Source organism: Tenrec ecaudatus, chromosome 7, assembly GCF_050624435.1.
Source record: "Tenrec ecaudatus isolate mTenEca1 chromosome 7, mTenEca1.hap1, whole genome shotgun sequence".
Lineage (NCBI taxonomy): Eukaryota > Metazoa > Chordata > Mammalia > Afrosoricida > Tenrecidae > Tenrec > Tenrec ecaudatus.
In genome coordinates this window covers 137326866-137351413 of record NC_134536.1, presented here as the reverse complement: position 1 = coordinate 137351413, position 24548 = coordinate 137326866, and the positions used below count along the sequence as shown (strand labels likewise).

The 24548-nt window shown below is 49.8% G+C and overlaps 1 protein-coding gene and 1 non-coding gene across 3 annotated transcripts; both read right to left on the bottom strand.

Annotated features, from left to right (window-relative positions):
- Positions 1-11821: 11821 nt before the first annotated feature.
- On the bottom strand, positions 11822-11928 carry LOC142453926 (U6 spliceosomal RNA). The gene has a single exon (XR_012785481.1). It is a non-coding gene; the product is annotated as a U6 spliceosomal RNA (small nuclear RNA).
- A 10233-nt stretch (positions 11929-22161) lies between these two features.
- Positions 22162-24131, bottom strand: CLPS (colipase). 2 transcript variants are annotated; one of them, XM_075554120.1, is made up of 3 exons: positions 24042-24131; positions 22741-22863; positions 22162-22293 (listed from the first exon to the last, which is right to left on the bottom strand). In XM_075554120.1, the coding sequence occupies exons 1-3, from the start codon at positions 24129-24131 to the stop codon at positions 22162-22164; spliced, it is 345 nt and encodes a 114-aa protein (XP_075410235.1). The 2 variants fall into 2 exon arrangements, with proteins under 2 accessions (XP_075410235.1, XP_075410236.1); XM_075554121.1 differs by lacking the exon at positions 22741-22863.
- Positions 24132-24548: the final 417 nt, after the last annotated feature.

Here is a 24548-nt window from a genome sequence, read left to right as displayed (position 1 = left end):
CTCTTATCATAATCTATACATACATCCATTGTGTCAAGCACATTTGTATATTTGTTGCCATCATTTTCAAAACATTTTCTTTTTACTTGACCCCTTGGTATCAGCTCCTCATTCTTCCCTCCTTCCCTTACCCCCCTCCCTCATGAGCCCTTGATAATTTATAAATTATTATTATTTCATGTCTTACACTGACCGATGTCTCCCTTCACCCACTGGATGGGGTTATGTGTAGAACATTGTAATCAGTTTCCCCTTTACCCCCCCCCGGGCCCCCCCCACCTTCCCCTTACCCTCCTGGTATGGCTACTCTCAAAATTGGTTCTGAGGGGTTTATCTGTCCTGGATTCCCTGTTTCCAGCTCTTATCTGTACCAGTGTACATCTCTGGCCTAGCCAGATTTGTAAGGTAGAATAGGGGTCATGATAGTGTTGGGGAGGAAACCTTAAGGAACTAGAGGAAAGTTGTATGTTTCATCGGTGCTACACTGCACCCTGACTGGCTCGTCTCCTCCTTGTGACCCTTCTGTAAGGGGATGTCCAATTGTCTACAGAGGGGCTTTGGGTCTCCACTCGGCACTCCCCCTCATTCACAATGATATGATTTTTCGTTTGGGATCTTTGATGCCTGATACCTGATCCTATCGACCCCTCATGGTCACACAGGCTGGTGTGCTTCTTCCATGTGGACTTTGTTGCTTCTCAGTTATATGGCCACTGTTTATCTTCAAACCTTTAAGACCCCAGATGCTATCTCTTTTGATAGCTGGGCACCATCAGCTTTCTTGACCACATTTGCTTATGCACCCACTTTGTCTTCAGTGATTGTGTTGGGAAGGTGATCATGTTATTAGAACAAAGTGTTCTTGCATTGAGGGAATACTTGAATAGAGGCCCAATGTCTACAAATATATGTACATAAATATATTTCCCTATAATTATATAAAATATATTTACATATGTACATGCCTATATTTACACCTCTATAAATGCCCTTTGCCTCCTAGTTCTTTCCTCTATTTCCTTTTATTTTCCTCTTGTCCCACTATCATGTTCAGCTTGTATTCAGGTTTCAGTAATTCCTCTTGGTTACATTGCCCTTGATCAAGCCCTACCAGGCCTTCTATACCCACCTCACCATTGATTTTAGATCACTTGTCGTTCCCTTTTCCCTGGGGTTATTAACACCCACTTCCTTTCCCACCTCTCCTCTCCCATGTCCCTCTGGAACCGTCAGTCCCACTGTTTTCCCCTCTGGATTGTTTATCCTGAATATCTTATCTAGATAGACACACAGAGACGATAATAAGCACAAAAAGAAGACAGTGCAAAACAGAACAACAAAAGAAAACAAAACAACAACAAAACCTGATGACCAAAAAAAGAAAGAAAGAAAAGCTATCAATAGTTCCAGGTCTGCTTGTTGACCTTTAAGAGTGTTTTCTGGTCGAGTCAGATGGGGTGCCACGCCCTGGCCACAAAGTCTATTTTTTTGGTATTCCCTGGGGGCTTCATTGCTTTGCTCCCCTTGCTGCTCTCTTCCACCCACTTCACGTTTTGCCTCAGTGTGGTGGGGTCAGATTGGGCACAATTCCCACACTATGCCTCCAGTGTTGTCCCTTGAGGCGCTGTGGGTTAGTGAGGACGTCATGTCTCATGGTGGGGCCGACCCTATGGTCCCCTCTGTGCATTGGCTGCTCTGAGCAGGAATATCATCCTCAAGGGTTGGTGGGCCAGTATGTGTTCCACCTTCTCTCCTTCCCACTTCGTTTGCTCCTATGTGCTCTGATCGGACTCACCCCTCTCCCTGAGCTGTAGCTTCAGTGCTTCCTCTGAAGTGAATTCTTCTGGGGAGAGGTGAGGTGTCCACATAGTTGGGATTGGGGCCAGCTACACAGACCTCTCTATTGGTCGGTAACTCTTGATGGGAGTGGAAATCCCCATCTTTCTCCTTTGGAGTGGCTGGTGGTTTCGAACTGCCCACCTTGCAGTCAGAACCTCAAGGCATAACCACTATGCCACCAGGGCTCCTAAGAGGTTGGTTAGGGGAGATTCCTATTTTCCATGTGCCCAAGGAAGAGTGCAGAACACTACAGACAGTGCTTATGAGGGAGAGTGCTGGAATCAGACTGCTGCCACCAATCCCAGCTCTGTCACCTGCTGCCAGCTGAGTGCACCTTGGGCAAGCCCTTTCCCTGTTTTTGCTTCAGTCTCCTCCTCTGTAAGACAAGTAGCTCAATAGTACCTACTTCATAAGTCTATTGGGAGGACTGCATCATTACATGAGTTACATGTTACCTCATTGCAAGGATTCATGTAAGTAAGGCGCTTAGCACAAACACAAAGAGGATGCTCACTCACACATGATTGCTCTGAGGAGCCGTGTCGCTGTCCTTGAGAAAAATGGAACTTGAGCACTGGGTGAACCGCTAGAGGAAACTAGACAATGTTGTTAGGTACCATCAAGTTGGTTCCGACTCATAGCAACCCTATGCACAGCAGAAGGAAACACTGCTCGGTCCCACGCCCTCCTCACAATGGTTCTCATGCTTGAGCCCACTGACACACCCACTGTGTTGGTCCATCTCATGGACGGCCTTCCTCATTCTTGCTGCCCTTCTGTGGACCGTGTGGATCGCAGCACAATGCATACCCACTGCACCACCAGGGCTCCCCAGAACAAGGGTGCAACTCATCCGAAGCTGTGTTACTCCAGGTGGACTAGAGAGACAAACTCATAGACACTCATATGTGTGTAAGAAAGAGCTTTATATTCGAGAGTAATTGCACATTAAGAAAACATCCCAGCCCAGTCCAGATCAAGTCCATAAGTCCGATAGTACCCCATATGTCTGAAACCAATCTGTAAAGTCCTCTTCAGCCTCACGAAACACATACAATGATGCCAAATGCAGGAAGATCACAGGTCAGTGGGTGGGAAGTCTTGTGGATCCAGTGGCACTGTAAGCATTTCAGCACTGGCAGGGCTCTCCACGTGGCTTGTCCAGTTCCGGGAACCAGTGTAGCTCCATGTATCTTGTCAGCTCCATTGCACTTGTCAGCTGCAATGTCTCCCAGGGAGTGAGCATGTGTCCCGCCCTCAGCAAGCTATTTATCTCCTCAGTGCGTCCAAATGAGGTCATCAAGCTGCAATCTGACTGACAGGCTAAACACCCCTTCACTCTTAATCCTCTCAAATTGACAACAGATTATATAACTACCACAGAACCAGGAAGACTCTAGAAACAAAAACTACAACCAAATGCATCACCCGTCTGCATATCATCTCAGTCCTGTGTGTTTGCCACGTGTTGACTCCCGGTAAACTCTTGCAGGGAGGCCCGCTGTAAAACAAACAGTGCTATCGAGTTGCTGCTGAGTCATGGCCACCTACTCACGCGCATCCCGCGTGTGCCAGGCAGAGGTGTGCTCCAGAGGGTTCTTTCTCAACGGCTGAGTTTTCAGAAGTAGGTTGCCAGGCCTTTCTTTTGCAATGCCTCCAGATGGATTCAAACCACCAGTGTTTGGGTTGGCAGCTGAGCACGTTGCCCACCTGTCCCACCCAGGTTTGCCACCTTTGAGCACCTCTTGTCCATGATCTGGACCAAGAAGTCCCATGCTAAAAACCAAGTGAGGCTGTCCTTTCTTAGTTGAGAGGAATAAATAAGTGGGGTCAAAGCTTCCTCCTCTTCCCCTTCCCCCGCATGTCCGGCACCTGCTACCGCTTATCTGCTGATGAATAACACGGCAAAATGAATGCACAGGGAGCAAACAAGTGGTAATAGAACAACAGAAATGTCATTTCCAGAAATAGCTCCTGCGCTGTGTCTGAGCTGGGTGGCCTAGTTATTATCTACAATAGGATGAGGAGAAGCCAGGCAGGCAGGAAAAGAGATCTGCATTCATGAACTGAGATGAAACCGCTTACTATTTCCTGGTGTTACACACACACACACACACACACACACACACAGAATAGTGGTGATAAAACTGTGTTTCACAACCAGCATGAAACAGACCTTAACTAACTGGAATGTGTGCCAGCGAAAAGCTCCCAGTCTTCCAATCAAGTTGTTAATCCCGACCAAGGGCAGAAGACCCAGTAAACCAGGTAAGCATGGATTCAATACAGATTAGTGAGCACATTTGAGTCTATACTTACCTTGTATACTAGAACCCTTGCTCCAGCCAGGGATTGCCCATTTTAAAAGAAGATTTGATTCTGTGGGCGGGTGCTATGGGGTTGGGAGAGATGCTGGCCAGACCTAGAAGCATCTTTGATGCAGTGAAAAGGATTTCTTGTGGGGAGGAAGCAATAGGCAGGAATAGGTACGCATCTGGGGGACCTTCCTTTGACCTTGCATCTGTCCCTGGTTCATTAAGGTCCCTAGAGAGGCCCTTCCTGAAGCCACATACAGGTTAAAACAGAACAAGCACCGGTATGTGCAACTTGGAATATTGCAAACATCTGTGGTTTTGCCTATTGAACATCCATTTCCCAGGAAACAGAAATCCCTCACTCTCGCTCCCACTTTATGAACCCATCCTTCCCAGGATCTGTGAGGTTCTCTGAATAACAGCTCCTGGTCCACCATAATAATTGGGTCAACTTGGGCTGAGTCTTAAGGAGCCCTGGTGGTGTCGTGAGGGCTGACACAGTGGCTGCAACAATGGGCTCAAGCACAGGAGGACTTGTGAGGATGGCGTAGGCCTGGGCAGTGTCCTATTGTACATTGGGTTGCTATGGGTTGGGACCAACTCAATGGCACCTAACAATAGCAACAGGGGCTCGGTGGTAAAAGTGCTCGGCTGATAAATCACCAGCAGGCTAGTGGTTTGAAGCACCAACTACTACCCAGGAGAAACCAGTGTCTTCTGCTTAGGTCAAGATGACAGTCTCAAAACCACTAAGGGGCAGTTCTACTCTTTTCTACAGGAGTGCTATGAATCAGAATCAACTACAGAAATCGGTTGGGTATCGGTGGTTTTATATGTGGATGCTGAAGGGAGCAAGCTTTGCCCCCCACTCCCACTGCCCACAGAGAGAAAGTCTAGCTGCAGGAGAGAACGAGGCTGAAGCCGAGGAGAGAGACATTGAATGCCACTGCTCTGTGTCCCAGGACCGTGAGGCCACCTTTGCCCAGCTACTGGACCAATCCTATTCCTTTCCATCTTTATTTTAGAATAATAAGTTAATATGGTTTGGGTTTCTCTTATTTATTGAGGAGCGTGTCATGATTATTTCATGCCTTCTTGAGATGGGCAGGGGGCACATGTTGCCAAAGCAACTGGGTGCTAACATGGTCCCGAGAGGCAGTGAGTGGGAGAAGGCAGATTCCTCTCATCTATCTGATCCCAGGGAGGCTACTCATGTGTCCTACACTTAGGCTGTGTGGGCTGGCCACCAGGACAGAGCACCCTATCCTGCATGGGTGCAGTTCTCCCTTGCATGAACCTTCTCTGGGAAAGGCCCTTACTGTACATCAGCAGTTCTCAACCTATGGGTCATGACCCCTTTGGGAGTCAAACGACCTTTTCACAGGGGTGACTCGATTCATCACAGTAGCAAAATGACAGTGATGAAGTAGCAACGAAAATATTGTTATAGTTGGGGGGTCACCACAACAGGAGGAACTGTTTGAAAGGGTTGTGGCATGAGGAAAGTGGAGAACCTTGGCTGTAGATCAACCTACCTGAGGAAGTTTAATAACCCCCAGTTGATGAAGAGCAAGAGAGACAGCACACCTGGTCATGGGGCGTGACTGTCTTCTCCCGGATTCTGGGCAGGAGCCCTGGGCTCTAAGGATTGGCTAGAATTTGCAAGTTATTGACCTCCTCTCCCTCCCATCTGTCTTCCTCCCCAGCTAAGCTAGGTGCACACCCACTCACAGGCGGTGACCTGTTCTGGGGAAGAATAAGAGGAGAGCTGGTGTCCACGCCCCTCGCTGGTGGAGAGGACCAGCGCCTGCTTCCTATCACCCACACGCAGGGATCCAGGCCAAAAGAGGCCCCACTGTCATGTTTCTACAATTAGTTTGGAAGCAAAAGGGAGCGTGGCAGTGACAACAGGCTCTTAAAAGGTCCAACCACAAATGACATTCACCACTTCGGCTCACATGTCCTTGGAGAAAGGGCGCATTGTTAGATTGCCCCTGAATCGGTTCTGACTCAGTGACCCTGTGTACAACGGTGGAACACGCTTCCCAGTCCTGCACCAGCCTCATCAGCCTTGCTATGTTTGAGCCCATTGGGGCAGCTGCCTCTGTCCATCCAGCTCACTGAGGGTTCTCCTCTCCTCCTCTCTCTTGAGGACCGGCTACTCTACCTTCTCCAGGAACCAGTCCCTCTTTATCACATGTCCGAATGCACCAGACCAAGTCTCCCCACCCTTGTTTTTTTAAGTCATCTTATTGGGGGCTCATACAACTCTTACCACAATCCATACATACATTCATTGTGTAAAGCACATCTCGACATTCACTGTCCTCATCATTCTCAAAACATTGCCTCTCCACTTAAACCCCTAGCATCAGCTCCTCATTTTCTCCCTCCCTCCCCACTCCCTTCGCCCTCATGAACCCTTGATAATTTATAAATTACTATTTCATCATATCTTACACTGTCCAACGTCTCCCTTCATCCACTTTTCTGTTGGCTGTCTCCCAGGGAGGATGGGTTGCCCCTTTCCACCCCACCCTCCCGGTATTACCACTCTCACCACTGGTCCTGAAAGGACCATCTGTCCTGGATTCCCTGTTTCCAGTTCCTATCTATGCCAGTGTACATCCTCTGGTCTAGCTGGATTTGTAAGGTAGAATTGGGACCATGATAGTGGGGGTGGAGGAAGCATTTAGGAACTAGAGGAAAATTGTATGTTTCATCGTTGCTACACTGCACCCTGACTGGCTTATTTCCTCCCCACGACCCTTCTGTAAGGGGATGTCCAGTTGTCTACAGATGGGCTTTGGATCCCCACTCCGCACTCCCCCTCACTCACAATGATATGATTTTTTGTTCTGATGATGCCTGATACCTGATCCCTTCAGCACATCATTATCACACAGGCTGGTGTGTTTCTTCCAAGTGGGCTTTGATGCTTCTGAGCTAGATAGCCACTTGTTTACCTTCAGCCTTTAAGACCCCAGATGCTATATCTTTTGATAGCCGGGCACCATCAGCTTTCTTCACCACATTTGCTTATGTACCCACTTTGTCTTCAGCAATTGTGTCGGGAAGGTCTCCACTCTTGTTTTCAAGGAGCATTCTGACTACTTCCAGGAGAGAGTAGGTTTTTTTGTTTGTTTGTTTGGCAGTCTGTAGTTTTTTCAACATTCTGCACCAACACCGTCATTCAAGTGCATCATTTTTTCTTCATTTTATATTCATTGCACAGCTTTCCCAGCAATATGAGGCAATTGAAAATGCCATGGTATTGCACAGGCACACCTTAGTCCTCCAAGGGACGTCATCCCTGGGGCGCACATTAAAGAGGTCTTTTGCAGCAGATTTGCCCAGTACAACACGCCACTTGATTTTCTGCCTGCTGCTTTCATGGCTGTCAGCTTCAGCATTTTCTCTGTTTATCATAATGTTATTTAGCGGGCCACTTCACTTGCGAGGATTTTTGTTTTGTGTTAAAGGGTGATCCATAATGAAGGCTGTTGTTTTTAATCTTCATCTCATGGTATTTCAAGCCCTGTTCACTTTCAGCAAACAAGGTTATAGCATCTGCATATCGCAGGTGGTTAATGAGACATCCCCAATCTGATGTTGTGTTCTTCTTTGAACAGTCCAACTTCTCTGATTATCTGCTCAGCCTACAGATTGAATAAATGTGGAAGGAATACAACACACACACACACACACAGCTTTCCTGATTTTAAACCTGCAGTAGCCCTTTGTGGTAGTTACATAAAATGGTGTCAATTTGAGGATTAAGAGTATAGGGGTGGATGGACGGCTCCAATTCGAAGAAGCACCCGTAGTGATTCACTTACGTGGCAGCTGAACTGCTAAGGATGTGTCTGTGGCTGCGCTCTGTCTCTCTCCTCTGGTCTCTGTGTTAATTCACATCCTGCATCCCCTACCCACACAGACTCCCCCACCTCACCTCCTCCTGGCTAACACATCACGGGGGGGGGGGGGCGCATTACCATGAAAGTTCTTTTTCAAAGTCTTGTTTAAAAATATTTAAATACATTACCCCCCCCCAAAAAAAAAAGAGTATAGGGGTGGATTCTCGCCTTTCAATTGAGATATAGCCGATGAGGCCTCTATGTGGGCATGGCCTTCTCCTGAGGATTCTGGGAACTCCTGTATTCCTTCTTAGAGGTGGGAGATACTTTCTCTCTGCTCACTCTCTGTGAGACATCTCTCTGGAGAAGATACATGGAGAGAGGCTGATGGAGCCAGACCTCTGGAGTTGGAGAAGCCAAATGGAGACTCCTTCCAGTGCTGAAATGCTTACAGTGCCACTGGATCCACAAGACTTCCCACCCACTGACCTGTGATCTTCCTGCATTTGGCATCATTGCATGTGTTTCTTGAATCTGAAGAGGATTTTGTAGATTGGTATTGGACATATGGCCTAATATTGGACTTATGGACTTGATCTGGACTGGGCTGGGATGTTTTCTGAATATTCAATTGTTCTTGTATATAAAGCTCTTTCTTATATGCATAAGAGTGTCTCTATGAATTTGTTTCTTTAGCCAAGCCAGGCTAACACATCCTTAGTCTGTTTGAATGACTGCCTCTTGGTCTGTGTACAGAATACTCATGAGCACGATTCAGTGTTCTGGAATTCTGATTCTTCCTAAAGGAGGAAGGGACGGTTAATCTTCCCATAAATCCAAGGAAGAACTGGAAACCGTTGGTGTCGAGCATTGATGCCAGAGCACAGCGTTGGGCATGTGTTGGTATTTCTTAGGAGGCTCCTCCATCCTCACAGAAAAATCAAGATAAGACCCCCATCCCCAACCACTTGATCCCCCTTGTGCCCAGCCTGGGGATTCAAGCACTGCAACCATTATCTTGGTTTTCCACTGAGGATCCACTCCAACTCGGGGTATGCTTATGAAGTGTGTACTGACTGCCCGTTTGCAGTGCAATGGATCAATTTTACCTGGCCTTTTCTAGCCATTGTCGTGGAAACTTCCAATGAGTGGGTGAAACTGCAAATAAGATGGAATACGGCACCCTTGTGGAGATAGGTTCATGCAAATAAAGTGTACTCACATGGTGCCTGTGTTAGTCTGGGTACATTAAAGAAACAAATCCACAGAAACTCATATGTATAAGAGAATTTTATATAAAAGGTAAGCACACATCAAGAAAACATCCCAACCCAATGCTGCCCAAGCCCACAAGTCCAACATTAACCCATATGTCCAACACCAATCCACAAAGTCCTCCTCCATCTCACAAAACAGATGCAAAGATGCTGACTGCAGGAGGAAAGCTGGATCAATGAACGTGTAAGCATCTCAGAGCTGGCAGGGGTCTCCACACAGCTACTACAGCACCCAGGGCAGCATTGGGATAGGCCCATGTGGCTTCTCCTCAGGGATGTCTTCCAGGAAGTGAGCCTTGCCAGTTGAAGAAGGGAACTGGCTAGGGCTGCTGCACCTTGGCCCGACCATCACAAAGCAAGAGACCCGAGAACTAGAAAGGTGAGGCTCACCGAGCCATTTATCTCTCCGCCCTTCAATTAACCCCATATGTGTTTATCGGCCAGGTGGGTACAATAAACTAACTGCCTCAGCACTCTAAGGAGGAAATTGGTCAGTTTTGTCATCCTTCTAGGCCTGAAATGAATCATTCAAGAGGTAGAAAGGAAGAAACTGACTACCACCCAAAAAAGATGGGAAGAAGACATTATTTGGACCTGGGGCCCCTGTGCTGAGAACTCCCTAGACCCAGGAGACAGAGAACCATAACTCTGGAGATGGCATAAGACGATGAGAAGCAGTGGCAGAGAAATGCCAGTGGCAGAACCAGGAGACCAGCAGGAGATGGGGCAGTGGCCTTTTCTGCCTTAACGAGTAAGCCAGGTATAGTGGGTGTGCTGTCCCATGAAGTGCGAGAGCTGAGTATCTCTGGGCAGGAGGCATGCTGGGAGAATGAGAGGCCTCCTGGTATGGACTGGCAGTGCTAACGAGCTTTGCAACACTTGCCTAAGGAAAAGGTGCCAGATGTGGAGCCCAAGGGGCTGAGAGGACGGGGACCAGAGAGAGTCCTACTTGTGGGCACAGCTGAGAAGAAGCTGCCTGGTCAAAGAAATGTATCCTGAGTCATCCTTGCTCCTGAATTGAAACCTGTTACTTTCCTAATAAACTCACAAGTGTGAATTTGGCCTGTGAGTTCTCTATGGTCATCGTAATGAAGTAGCAACTCCCACAGAGACATGAGGAGGGCCACGATGGGTTGGCACAAAGGTTGAAGGTTGGCGGTCGGAGGTATGTCTGACCTCTTGGGCTGGTGCTGATGGTGATGGTGATTCTTCCCATCTTGGAAAGAGTGGGAGTTTGATGCTTCCCCTACCCCATTGTTACAGCACCCTTCCACTACTTGCTCCACATATTCACTCTACTCATTCTCACCAACAAACCCTTGCTCACTCTGCACTCCCTGAGCAGAACAGCACTGCCCCCTGCTGCTGGGCCCCTGGTAAGGACTTCAGAACCTCTTCCTCCCAATACTTTCCCACTGCCAGGCCCTCTTCCCAGGAAGCTTTGCTTAATCTTCTCAGCAGCTCAGACTCTCTAGGGCACCTACTTATTCATCTGCTCCTCGGATTACAGCGAGAATCCCTTCACGAGTGAAGTGAGTCATGGGAAATTTCCACCAAGTCGGTTTTCCCCAGAATTATGCTTTGGATTTGATAGACTGATAAGACCTCAAGATTGGTAGCATTCTCACACACATTAACATATTTCCCAAGTAAGATCATGAAAAGGCAAACAAAACTACCATCATATTATTATTAATGCCATTATTTCACAAAAGCTAGAGCAGGTGGAGGATAAAGTGTTGGGGACAACGTTTGATTAGTAGAATGTTGAATACAAAAGTGATCATCCGAAATGTAAACCCATACCTAATTTACAATAAAAAATTGTAAAAGACCAACTCTCTTTCTGAGACCAGCTAGAAACTGGTGGCTAGAAGCTTAGTGGTCAGCTAGCTTAGTGGTCAGCTAGAAGCTTAGTGGTCAGCTGGAGACGACTGGCGGAACCCCCGAGACTATGGCCCTCCGCCACCCTGTCGATCTTGAACTCACCCTTGTGATAGAATAAACAACCGTCGAAAATCAAAAGGGCTGGTTTACCCAGGAGCAAAGCTCAGAGGAAAGGAGGAGAAATGAGAACAGGAAAGTCAGGGAGACATTGATGACGTGATGGTACGCTGAAGGGATTGTGAGAGATGAGCTGAAACAAAAGCCCTGTGAATCGCTGAATGCAAAACTCACGATCTGCTCTGTAAACCTCAATTGAAAGCATCACATTTTATAATAAAAAGGTTTTTTAATGTCTTTTTCTTATCGCTGTAAAAGAGATAGCACACATTTGCCAATTAAGCACTTTCCAAATGCACACTTTTTAATGGTTTTACTAGCATTGCATCCGCATGTCATACCATTTAATCATTCAGTCACATAACGAATGGACAACTTTGTGACATCAATCACATTAATCATGTTCTGCAACCAGGAGCCATCCCCACTGCCACCTTTTCTGTCACCCTCAACAGAAACTCAATGTCATCAAAGCAATTTTTTCATTAAAAAAAAAGTGGGAAGGGTGTGACTTCAGAATTTTTTTTTTTTTAATATGGAACGCTTCACGAATTTGCGTGTCATCCTTGCACAGGGGCCATGCTAATCTTCTCTGTATCGTTCCAATTTTAGTATATGTGCCGCCGAAGCAAGCACAACTTCAGAATTTTTTAAACTTCTTTAAATTAAATACATTTATCTTCAGTAAGTGTACCACATGGTTCTGATTGTCTTCATTTTGCAATAGACCGGTGATGACGTTGCCATGGGAACCGTGGCTCCTGGCCACCATAAAGCTATAGAAAGACAAGAGAGATGCTGGGGAGGGTTAGAGAGGGAAAGCCTGGTCAGAAGTCACTGGGAAGACAAAAGACTAGTGTCCCTCACCCTCTCACACTGCCCAGGTGTGCTGGATGGCTCGTCTTGGAGAGAAGCCATTGGGAGGTGGCAGCCTGGTGCTCACCAGCTCGGTGACCTGAGGAAGTCCCTTTTCTCTCCGGGTTTCAGTTTCATCACCTTACAATAGAGTGACCCCCCCAAAACCCTCATACACAGTATATTCTGCATAGAATTTCAGGGGCTTCACCACCCCTAGCTTTCAGTGGGCCACTGGGGGCCTGAGGCCCAGATTAAGAGCCCTCAGTTACTGTCCTCTCTGACAGACAGATGCTGTCCCCTTGCCTCCAAATCTGCCCCTCTCTAGAGCGCTTGACAAAATTAAAAAAAATAATTTTATTGGGGGCTCATACAACTCTTATCACAGTCCATCCATCCATCCATCCATTGTGTAAAGCACATTTGGACATTCATTGGCCTCATCATTCTCAAAACATTTGCTCTCCACTTAAGATCCTGGCATCAGCTCCTCATTTCACCCCTTCCTCCATGCTCCCCACTCCCTCATGAACCCTTGATAATTTATAAATTATTATTTTGTCATTTTTGCCTTGTCCGACATCTCCCTTCACCCACCTTTCCATTCCCCTGGGAGGAGGTCACATGTAGATCCTTGTAATCGGTTCCCCCTTTCCACCCCACCCTCCCTCCACACTTCCAGTATCACCACTCACACCACTGGTCCTGAAGAAATCATCCGCCCTGGATTCCCTATGCTTCCAGTTCCTATCTGTACCAGTGTACATCCTCTCGTCTAGCCAGAGATGTAAGGTAGAATTGGGATCATGATAGTGAGGGAGAGGGGGAGGAAGCATTTAAGAACTAAAGGAAAGTTGTATGTTTTATTATTGCTACATCGCACCCTGACTGGCTAGTCTCCTTCCTGAGACCCTTCTGTAAGGGGATGTCCAGGTGCCTGTAGATGGGCTTTGGGTCTCCACTCTGCACTCCCCACCTCATTCACAATAATATGATTTTTTGTTCTGATGATGCCTGATACCTGATCCCTTTGACACCTCATGATTGCACAGGCTGGTGTGCTTCTTCCATGTGGGCTATGTTGTTTCTGAGCTAGATGGCCACTTGTTTATCTTCAAGCCTTTAAGACCCCAGATGCTATATCCTTTGATAGCCGGGCACCATCGTGCTTGACAAAATTTACCAAGTACCTAACACCCACAAGGGCACAGGCCCTCGATTACCTCAGGGGAGTGGAAAGGCTGTATAAAGAATTATTAACATGTGAGGCTCCCCTCTCATAACAGAAGTTGGGAGCCTGGATAATCCTCAAGAACAGGGAACGAGCCAGCCAAGGCAGCAGGATCCAAATCTGAGGAGAGTTTCAGACCGTGAGTGCTGGAAGGACAGCGTGTGTTAGATTCCTCGGGTGGGAAACGCCTCGGTGCTTGGCTTCACAAGAGAACGAATTCACACTGAAGCATGGCTTGTGATCCAAGCGGGTTCTTATAAAGGATGGAAGAAGTTTCAGGTTTTACCATCTCCAAAGAGTTCACGCTATTTCAGGGAAGCGTGGCAAACCGCGCGGAAGCCGCGCTGAACACGGGCAACCTCGTGGGCACTGCGCGCCCACACGTGTGACCTGAGGCCAGAGAGAGACCTCAGCATGGCCAAGTGGGCACAGGAGCAGAGTCAAAGGGAGAAGGGCAGAAAGAGAAGGGCCGACTGCCCCTCTGCAAAGGTATTTAAACCTCTGGCTGGGAGGCATGGTCGAAGGTGATTGGCTGAATTAAGCCCACCTGGGTGGGGTCCTGAGCCCGGGCTTAGTTTAGGCCGCCCAGGTGTGACTCAGGAGGCCTGGATTGGAGCATGCCCAGTTAAAGTCTTTATGGCTGGTGAAGGCTCGCCTGATTCTCTTCCCAACCTCCTGTAGGGGCCTGTGTAGGCATGGGCAGGGACAACCCCTGCCCGTCTGACTATGTGACACATGTACTTAGGACCAGGCCGCCTTGCCCTGGAAACTAAGCCTAATGGCTGCCCAAGGCGGTGGAAAAAGCTTGGACTTGGGAGCTGTACTTCCCTGGATCTGTCTCCTAGCCACTTACTCATGGGATTTGAGCAAGTTCCTTCCCCTTGAGCCTGCAGACTCCTCATCTGTACAACAGAGATCAGTGTGACACAGCGTCATATGTATATATGCATATATTTATATGTATATACGCAAATATACATCCAAGACTCTCTTGAATTTCCCAACCTCCCTTGCAAATGCCTGAGATCATGTTACTAGTTCTGGCCAGCGGTCTGTGAGTAGAAGAGGCGGAGTCACTCAGTAAGGCACGTGTCCCCGAGCTTCCTCCGTGTCCTCTCTTGTCCTCCATCAGGGCCTAGGAGGGCAGCCTCCCAGATGGCATGGCTAGGAGATGGAAGCTGATGCCCTGCCCCTATCAGATTCGTCGTGAATGACAAGTAAAGCATTATTGTGACAAGCCGTGGACACTTCAAGAGTTCCTTCTTAGGATGGCTGTTGTTAATTACCTACCCTAAGACCCAAACCAAAAGCCAAGCCCACTTCCATCAAAGGGATTCTGACTTACAGCCACTGGTGCATGGCAGACCAGAGCTGCTCTATGGGGTTTCCGTGGCTTTAATCTTTACACAAATCGGTCTCCAGGCCTTTCTTGGGTGGCACTTCTGGTGGGTGAGAACCATCCGCCTTTGGGCTAATGTTCAAGTGCAAAAGGTTTGCAACACCGGGGACCTTCTACTGAGGTGAGGGGGCGGGGCTAGTTGAGACAATGGACAAAAAGCCCTTGGAGCTCGATGAGGGCTGTTATCTTCGTAGATAGGGCACTGTGATCTTTTCTCAGAAGCAAAATGCAGGCAAGGAGGTGGGGTGGGGGTGGGGAGGAGATGAGTAGAAGAGTCACCTGGTGCGGAATCCTGAGGAAGGTCTGCTTTCCCCGATTCCCTGATTGCTATTCCAGCTCCCTCCTCTGAGATTGGCTGGTGCGGCCCCCAAACCTTGACTTTGCTACTGTTCATGGAATCCTAAGGATTGAAAGAGGTCTGGGTCTTCGAAGCCTCCTGAGCCTTACAGACGAGGAGGTTGGGACTGCAGTGGTATGAGAAGCAAGGGGGGTCGGGAGTGGTGACAGAGTTTCCCAAAAGATGGTTGTGGGAGAGTGTAACCAGAGATGGAGACAGCCAGGTGATCCAGAAGGAAGCCCTTTTCCTGTCAACATGGAAGTTGAGTTCGGTGTAATTTTTGAATATGATGCTTTATTCTCAGGTGTAAAGCTTTCATTTGGAAGAGCACCCAGAGCCCCTCCAGTCTATCACCCCACACACCTGAGGTTCGAACACAGGCCACCCAAGGCCTCCCATGGGCACCCTGCCCAGTCCATCCTTCCTGGAGGCTTGGCAAGTCTCTCTCTGGGAGCCTGTAAGTGCTTCTGCCTGCGGCCCTGCTCCTTCCACTCCGGAGTAGGGACTGGGAGGCCTGGGACATATTGACTCCTATGCCCTCCATTCCAGCCCTCTCCACCGGTCAGCGTCTGGGGTGGAGGGTCAGGTGGCAGGGGAAAGGAGCCCTCGAGGCCGCTCTGGAGACTCTGTTGATTTCTGTCACTAGGGTCTATGGCTGCAGGTCTTTGTCCTTCTTACAGGGGGGGGGGGGGGTACTGCTCCCCTGCTGGGGCAAGCCCCTAAGATTTGTAAGACAGACCCTGAAAGGGAGCCCCAAGAGCCTTTCCTGGACCATGCCTTGTAACACCAGGCAAAGCCCCAAGGCACCAGTTGGGTTTGGAGGGAGCCGGGTGAGCAGGAAACTGCCGGAATTGGGGATTTTTTTCCCCCTTCTGGAAGCTTGGAGATTGCTAAACAGACTTCAAAGTGCTGTGGAGGAGGTGACAGTGCCTTTATGATTGGTATACCTTCCACTCTGTCCGAATATTCTCCGCACCCAGAGTCCCCTCCAACCTGGAGCCTCACTCACCCTCCCTGAGGACCCCTAGCCAAACCCTCCTGGGTGGCTCTACCTCCCCCACCCAGGACGTTCTTGGTCCAGTGGCTCTTTCCTCCCTTCCTCTCCTTCCTCTCCTCCTTTCTGCCCATCCCGCTACTGAAGTTGGATTGGGGATAATTTCTCCAATACACCGCCCACCCACATGCTCTATGGGAGAAAGAGCAGGCAATCTGCTCCCATGATTACATCTAGAAAACTCGGGGGGGGGGGGAGAATGGGTTTCCTACTCCACCATCATGGGGCAGTTCCACTACACCCCATGTGGTCCATATTCATGGAAAACCTACTGGATGGCACTTAACAACAAGGATGATGACAATGTTGATGACTCCCTCTCTGGCTCCACCCCCAAAGAAGGACACCTTTGGAGACCCACTGAGGTGACAGGGGCTCAGGAAAGGAGGGCAGAGGGAAAGTGCTAAGCCCCCACCCAACCCCTCCCTGCTGATGGGGTACAGAAAGGGTAGGGTTTGGGGTGACCTTCTCTCCTGGACCATCATGCCCTTTGGTAGTGCCTCAGGGCCAGAAATGCAAAAAGAGAGCCAGGGAGGAGGTTTGTGGGTGAAAGGAAGATGCCTGGCGCGTGGTGTCGGGTGTGGGTGTCTGCATGTGTGGTGGAACTGGACAGCGGTGTCCCCGTGTGCTGGAGGGGAGCAGATGGGTGGAAGTTATTGGGCGAGTGTTTGTGAGAATGTGTGTGGGAAACACACCTGCAAAGCTCCTTCGGCTGTGGGCCACTCACGTGCATGCCTGAGGTTGGGGAGGGAGCCACCGGCTGAATACAGTGCCTGCCCTTGCTCAGGTCTGAGCAGTTCCACTTTATGGAGGAGGAAACTGAGGCTCACAGGAGCCACATAACATGGAGCTGTAAGTGAGGACTCTTCCTGCTATGAATATATATATTAAAAACAAAAACCAAACCCTCCAATTTGGCTTAGATGATGAGAAACTTAATTGGTGGTCACAAATGGAAGTCCAGAGGCAGGGCTGGAAGTCCGCCGCCCGCTGGGAAGCTGCGGAGGTTTCCGGTATCAACAAATAATGAGTAATATTTACTGAGCACCACTAGGACATAGGAAAATGTTTCTGCTGCCCCACCCTCTGGGAGACCACCAGTTCCGGCCCACAGCACTCACTTCCGTCCTAGTCATCTGCAGCCACAACCAAGGTGCCTCCTGTGTGTTCTGGGTCCAGAATCCGTGTCCTTGCCAGAAAACCGCCTACAGAAATGATTTTCAACTCGAGAGAGGAACATATTGTAATTTCAATTGAAGGGAGTGGAAAGATGAAAGTTAGAGTCTTTTCCAAGTTACTTAATAGTTTCGAGATTTGGGGGAAGGTCCTGAATGTCCCTGGATCTTATTCAGCTCATCTGAAATACGAATATTCGGCTTTCATTAGACTACTCATCACGTTGTCTGGTGATAATCATATAGCGTAGGATTTGATGAGAACATCTTTCGAAATCTCTGACTCTGAGACCTCATAGTTCTAACCATAAGTCAAGGATCACAGCTTCCGTTTCCTTTTTTTTTTTAATTTTAACAATTTATTAGGGGCTCATACAATTCTTATTACAGTTCATACATATACATACCAGCTTCCGTTTCTTGCATGCCTGCCCTATGCAAAGCACAACACCTGCTATTTAACTTAGCAACTTGCATCATCTCTGGGATGTACTATGAATATGCTCCCCATCTCGGAGATGGGGAAACTGAGGTTCAAAAGGGCTAGGAAATGCCCAAGAGCACATAGTAAGTCGGCAGCAGAGCTGGGTTTGGAACTCAGATCTTGCTGATGCTAAACTGAGCAAGATGGCCCAGCAAATGGTCCGGGATGCAGCAGTGGGTCTCAGAGAATGTCCATTTTCTCCCTGTCTTTTAGGTGGGAAGCTGGATGGACCACCTGATCTTTCCGATCACCTCTTGCGCTGGGAATTCACACCTTATTTCCTCCCCTCCAAGACTGCACGAGCAAGCCGGTTGGTGAATATTTAACCGGACCTTTGAAAAGTCACTACTACCTCTGGGCCATGAAGTGGCAGCTGCTGCTGCTGGACTTCTTCGTCTCCCTCCTCCCATTCACCAGGAGCTCACCCCAGACCAAACCCCCTAAATCCAAACTTACTGACATCGAGTCAATGCTGACTCATAGCAACCCTCTAGGACAGGGTAGAACTGCCCCTGTGAGTTTGAGACTGTAACTCTTCACAGGAGTAGAAAGTCCTATCTTTCTCCCACAGAGTGGCTGGTGGTTTCAAACCGCTGACCTAGCAATTAGCAGTCCAATACACAACCACCAGGGCTCCTCCTCCAAACCAATAGATAGAAAATGATAGGGAACTTGGAGGATGCAGTCGTCTCCCTTGCCCTGCTCCTGCGTGCTTTGGGGAGCGGGACCCTGAGGTTGGTGTGAGAGGAAGCCGGGAGTAGTGGGCAGCAGGATGTGCTGAGGGAAGGGATCAGGGAGAAAAGAAAGCTCCCCCTAACCTTGCGTCCTGTGTGGGGAGGCCTGCCAAGTGCTGAGATGATGTGGGGCGCACAGAATGGGAAGAGAGCGTTCATGGGTGACTCTTTTAGTCTCATATATTAAGGAGGCTGGCAGGCTGGGTTTCTGGAATGGAGGGGGACCTTCTCCCCTTGTGAGTTGGAGGTGAGTCCCATTCACATTCTCATCATTAATATTGTCCCCCACAATGTCCTCCCCCAATAGTGCTGTCTTACAAGCACATGATTGACTGCTGGGGAGCTGGCAGCTTTATCTAGAGGAGCAGATGTGTGCCGTTGCTCTGAGGACAGCCACTGCCCCTTTACCTGCCGGGCCACTGCTATTAGGCTACTCCCCCAATATACTCAGGGGCCTGTAGGGTTAGGGCACAGCCCACTTTGTTACGGATGTGGTTACCTGTCATTAGAGGTGCTTTCCTGCACCCCTGAGTGCATACAAGCCTTGGTTGGAAATGTATTCTCTCTCTTTGTGTGGACCTGGCTCCTGAACTCATGGCGGTCCTGGAGGGGAGCCCTTGCATGCCTTATCTGGTCTGCTGTCTCTTTAATGTTACTCCTAAATGACACAACCGCCCCTCGGACCATTCGATTGTGGAGACTGATACCCAACAAGATGACAGCCACAGCCCGTCCAGCCCAGCTCACCTCTGGGAAGGGAGTCAGCCGCTCATCCATTCAACACACACTATTGAACACCCACGATGTAGTCATCGTCCTGCCTGTCAGCCTGTCACCTAACAATGGTTTGTTGGCATGTTGCTTTGATGTTGGCACCTATGCTATGGGCATTTCAAATGTCAGTTGGGTCCACTTGTGGTGAGCAGAATTCAGAAGAACTTCCAGACTCTGATAGTCAGTGGTTTTGGGGGGGGACCAACGAGGCGCCTGTAGGAACATGTGGGCAGAGTTTAGCCTGTCAATGAGGTTGCAGCTTGATTGGGGGGCGACTGAGATAAAAGGCTCTCTGGAGGCCAGCCTCCTGCTCTCTCTGCTTCACCCTCCTGTTGATGAGCCACTTCAAGCCCCAGTGATGGCAGCCAGGGCCGTGGAGATGCGCCCATCAGCAGTGGAACTACAAGATTTTGCACCCACAAGCCAGTGCTCTTCCTGCCTTCTGCATCAGTGCACGTGGCTGCATGAATCTCAAGAGGGATTTATGGACTAGTACTGGACTTATGGACTAGTATCGGACTTATGGATTTGATCTGGCCTGGGCTGGGATGTTTTCTTGACCTATAACTACTTCGTGATATAAAGCTCTCTCTTACACATATATGAGTGTCTCTGGATTTTTTTCTCTCGTCAACCCAGCCTAACACAGGGACTGAGATAGAATAAGAAGGCAGGCTCAATGAGCTTCTAAAAACTAGTCAATGAAAACCCGATGGATCACAACAGAAGACCACTGCAGCTCCTGCTAGATGAGCCTCCTAAGCTGACAGCCACTCAAAACAGACCATGGCCAGGGTGGACTTGAACGTGGCAGCCATCAGGACCGGGCAGCCTTTCATTCTGGCGTACATAGTAGGATCGCCATGAGTGGGAGCTCACTCTGTCATCCACACACACAGCAACAGGTGGTTGTAAATTAATTTTTGCAGGTGTTGGGGTGGGGCTGTGTGCATGAGATAACGTTTATTGTGCCAACCTGACCGATGAACACATGTGGGATTGATTGAAGGGTGGAGAGATAAATGACTCAAGCCTCGCCTTTCTTGTCTCTTGCTTTTTGATCATCGGACTGGTGTGCAGCTGCCTGGCTTGTTCTGTGCCTCCATTTGCAAGCTACACTACCTGTGAGACACCTAACCCATAGACTGTGTCGCTGTAATTTGAGGTTCCTTCAAGACCTGTTTTACCACACTATTGGAATTTACATCTCTTGAGCTGGGAACTGTCGAACCCTGTCATCTGCCTGACTGTTGGTGATCTACCTGCCTTGCTGTTTGCTGCCTGTGGCTGGATAGCCTGAATTGCTCTACAGAGGTCTACCCGGCAGCCCTCAAGACTTAAAAGACTGCCAGTGTCTCACAGCTGTCTCACGGTGTGAGTTGCCCTGAGCCATCTGTACTGCTTTATAGATTAACTGTTTACTTCTTAGGTTATATATCTATCTACATAACTATATGTACAAACTTATTAGCGTTCTGCTTTTGCTTCTCTAGAGAACCTGTCTAACACAGTGCCAGAGAGACAGATCCCCCTGTCCTTCCAGAGCTGACATTCCAGGGTGGCAACTGCATGTGCCAGCAAAGGGGTAAACTTAATATCTACCAGTTGACAGGCATGCATGAGAAAATGAAATAAGGCAGGGGCTTAGGAGGAGGTGATGTGGGAAGAGGCCACAGCCTTAAACAGGGGGCTCAAGGAAGACCTTTCAAGCAAAGTGAAATTTAAGGAACCACAGAGAAGAGTGAGGGAGAGAAGAGATCAGTGGTTCTCAACCTTCCTGATGCTGCGGCCCTTTCATACAGTTCCTCATGTGGTGGTGACCCCCCCCTCCGCCAACCATAACATTATTTCCATTGCCACTTCATCACTGTCATTTTGCTACTGTCATGAATTGGGCGACCCCTGTGCAAGGGTCGTTCAATCCCCAAAGGGGTCGAGACCCACAGGTTGAGAACTGCTGTGCTCGGGGATATGGTCAGAGAGCAAAAAGGAACACAGAGCGGCAGTATTCTCAGTAATTCGGAAAGTGTGCACTGAGCAGCTCCAATGTGCCTGGAGCTTAGCCCTGGGGGCTGAGAACTATAGCAGCGAAAGAGATTCCATATCCTCCCGGAGATGAGGCTCTAGCCTCATCTAGGGGCCAGACAATGAAAAGAAATGAAAAGAAACAAGATGAGTGAAAAAAAGAATTTCAGAGAGTCAAAGCGCTGTGAACACTCTACAGCACTCAAGTCCGATGGTGGGAATTGCTCTAACTGGGGGTCCCAGAGGCTCAGACTGAGGCAGGAGACCACACGAGGACAGGTGTTCCAGGCAGAGGGAATAGTAGGTGCAAATGACCTGAAGCCAGTCCAGCTTGGTGGATTCTCCCAGTTGTGGGGACTGTGGGAAGTAGGGAGGAGGGGGCAGAGTGGGGGAGCGTGTCTGTGTGTGAGAGAGAGAAAGAGAGAGATCATTTAAAAGACGACACCCCAGGGAGGTATGACTGCTCCCTGGAACTAGAGCGGTTCCCAACATCTTCCCCCAAGCCCTCCTTCACAACCTTGTCTCCAGCCTCCACTCTGTCCAGCCACAGCCTCTCCGGCCAGACAGCTGCCCTGGTCAGACAGAGGCTTGGTGTAAGTAACGTCCAGAAGACACGACACAGCAAGAACACCAAGGAGCCTGGGCAGGGTTTGCAGGAGGGGCTTTAATGGCCAAGAACCCAATCAGAAAACATAGATACTCCTTATGGGTGGGAGGGGAAGAGAGGTAACCTTGGGCCAAGCGTTGTGGGATACGCTGGGCTGGGTGCAAGGGCGGGGGGGGGGGGGGGGGGGCGGAGCCTCACTGCTTGGAGCGTCCAACATCGTGGCAGATACCAAAGTCGGTGTTGGTGATGGTGCCCACAATGGTCCTGTCCACCTCGCAGGTCAGACCCCGCTCACAGGGACACTTGTAGTAAACACCAAGGAGGTGCTGCAGAGACAGGGCCAATGGAGTCACAGGCTGTAAGGGGCTGTTGTGGGAATCACTCACCCTGCCCAGCCCTGAGAACCAGCAGGTGAATCTGGGTTTTCAGATGGTGTTTCTCTTCACTGTCTCCCCAGGGGGCGCTTTGGGTCTGGGAGAACCTGGTTCTGGTCTCTAGCCTGCGGCTCACTTGCTGTTACCACCTTGTGTCTGCTGGTGAGCCTACTTCCCCGTGCGTGAAATGGGGATACTAACTCCCTGACCCCAGCCAGCTCGCTGGCCAGTGGTGAGGGTCAGGAGAGACGGTGGGCTGTGAAGGTGCTTGGAGAACAGTCAGTTCTCCTCATGGCCCCAATATTCTACGCCAGGCTGACCCTCTTCCCTGATCGCGACCCCAAACCCAGCAGCCTCTTCCCTGAGATAATCCTCCCCCACCCACCTGGGGATACTTACCTTGGGCGAACACTCGCTGTTCTCGCTGGCCTTGGGCATGCAGCGGGCCAGGCTCAGTACGGAATCGTGGTGGCAGCACTTGCTTTTGCACTGGGCACTGTTCAAGCAGAGCTCGCCCTCCTCCTGTGGGCGAGCCAGTCAGCCCAGAACACTGCCCACCCCCAAACCCTTCTCCTTGCAAGCTCCCCGCCTTGCTGCCCCCTGCCTAGGAGAGTGCCCCAGGGGTGCTCATGAAGAAATCCAGCCATTCCCAGCTCCGGTGAGGAGCAGGCCGCTGGGTGCCAGGGAGGCATATCGACTGCCTTGGAGACCAGGAAATGGATTAGTATCGGTTGTCCTGCCACCTGGCTGGGGGAGTGCTGGACAAGTCACTGGCTCAGGGTTCCCATCTGGATTGTGCCTGTGTGCCCCCCGACACAGGGTCTCCGGGGCTCTCTGGGCCCTACACTCCTTTGAGGAGCTGTGAAAGTTGAGTACCTTCTTCCATGAAAGCTTGCTTCTCACAGGCTGCTACATACCAGGGGGCTTCCAAACTTGGCTGAAGAGATCATGGCATGTCCCATGAACTGTTTGAAGCCCCCTTGTCGGATTCCAGGGGGATCTTGTGCCCTGCATTAAGAGCCTTTGAACTAGTTGAACTAGAAGGGACTTCAGTTCTGACGTGGGTTGGAGAGACCATGTGGGACAGACGGGGGGAGCATGATCGGGGGTCGGGCTGCCTGGACTTCCGCCTCTCACTTCATTTCTACCACGTTACAGGGAGGAGACCCCCTCCTATTCAGCTCTCCGTCTGAAAGCAAGGTTGGTAAAAACAGTAGTGGCCTTGCAAGGTTACAATGGGGACTGACTGAGTAACTATTCTGGAGAATGGTGACCACCACACAATAAGTGATGCGTGGACCTAAGGCTTAGACCAAGTAGTTCAGTCCACCCCCTCCGGAGAGGTGTTATGAAAACCAGTTCTTCCAGCATTTCCTGCCCCACCTAGGTCAGTCTTGCTGGGAGGGGAGGCACTTAAAGAACTCCTGGACCTGCTGAGCCAGGGTTTGGGGGGTGAGAAACCTGGACTTTGGCTTTTAATAAAGCCCTTCATCGCCAGGCTGAGCCACTGCTCTGAGAGGCTCTGAGATCAGGGCTCGGTCAGTCTTTGCTGGGGGACCCCGAGGAAGAGGCAGGGCACTGGGCACATGGAAAAGATGCAGCACCTCCCGGCCCAGACCCGCCCCAAGTAGGGGCATAGGGGGCAAAGGTGCCTAGGGCTTTGAAGAATGAGATGCCTCCTCTCCGGCAGACCCTCTTACCAGGTTGATAATGATTCCCCGGGGGTCGGGCGGCGCCCCATAGGCCACTGCCACAAGGGCGACAAGCAGACAGGCAAGGATCTTCTCCATGGCGCAGGGAGTGTGGGGAGTAACCGACCGGTCAGGTGACAGAGAACAGAGCCAGTTGGGGTGGTGGAGCTATAAACGGGGCTCTGTCCACATGTGACTCACCTTTCCCGGCCTGTGGGGCCTACCGTGAGCAGAGGCACAGCTGTGGCCAATCTGCTGGGGCCGGGAGAGGTGTGTCTTCTGATAAGGCAGGTGGGCGAGCATCCAGTAACCTCACACGTGTGAGCTTGGGAGCAGGTGTGGAGATTGCATCATGGTTAAGAATGGGAACTTTGTACGTGGACGAAGCCTCTGGAGAAACCCCTCTGCCCACAGACCAGAGCTATGAATAGTGTTGCTTTCATACAGAACGCCCGGGGAAAGTAGAATCTTGCAGATGCAGTTAGGTTACAATTTAATACCTAACCATTTGATCCC

What these genes read in the sequence shown, in the direction of transcription:
- CLPS (XM_075554120.1), bottom strand. Translation starts at nt 24,131, where the DNA reads ATGGAGAAGATCCTTGCCTGTCTGCTTGTCGCCCTTGTGGCAGTGGCC. An exon ending in GGGGAATCATTATCAACCTG is followed by an intron (nt 22,864 to 24,041) that starts GTAAGAGGGTCT and finishes GCTCGCCCACAG; the next exon opens with GAGGAGGGCGAGCTCTGCTT. An exon ending in ACAGCGAGTGTTCGCCCAAG is followed by an intron (nt 22,294 to 22,740) that starts GTAAGTATCCCC and finishes CTGTCTCTGCAG; the next exon opens with CACCTCCTTGGTGTTTACTA.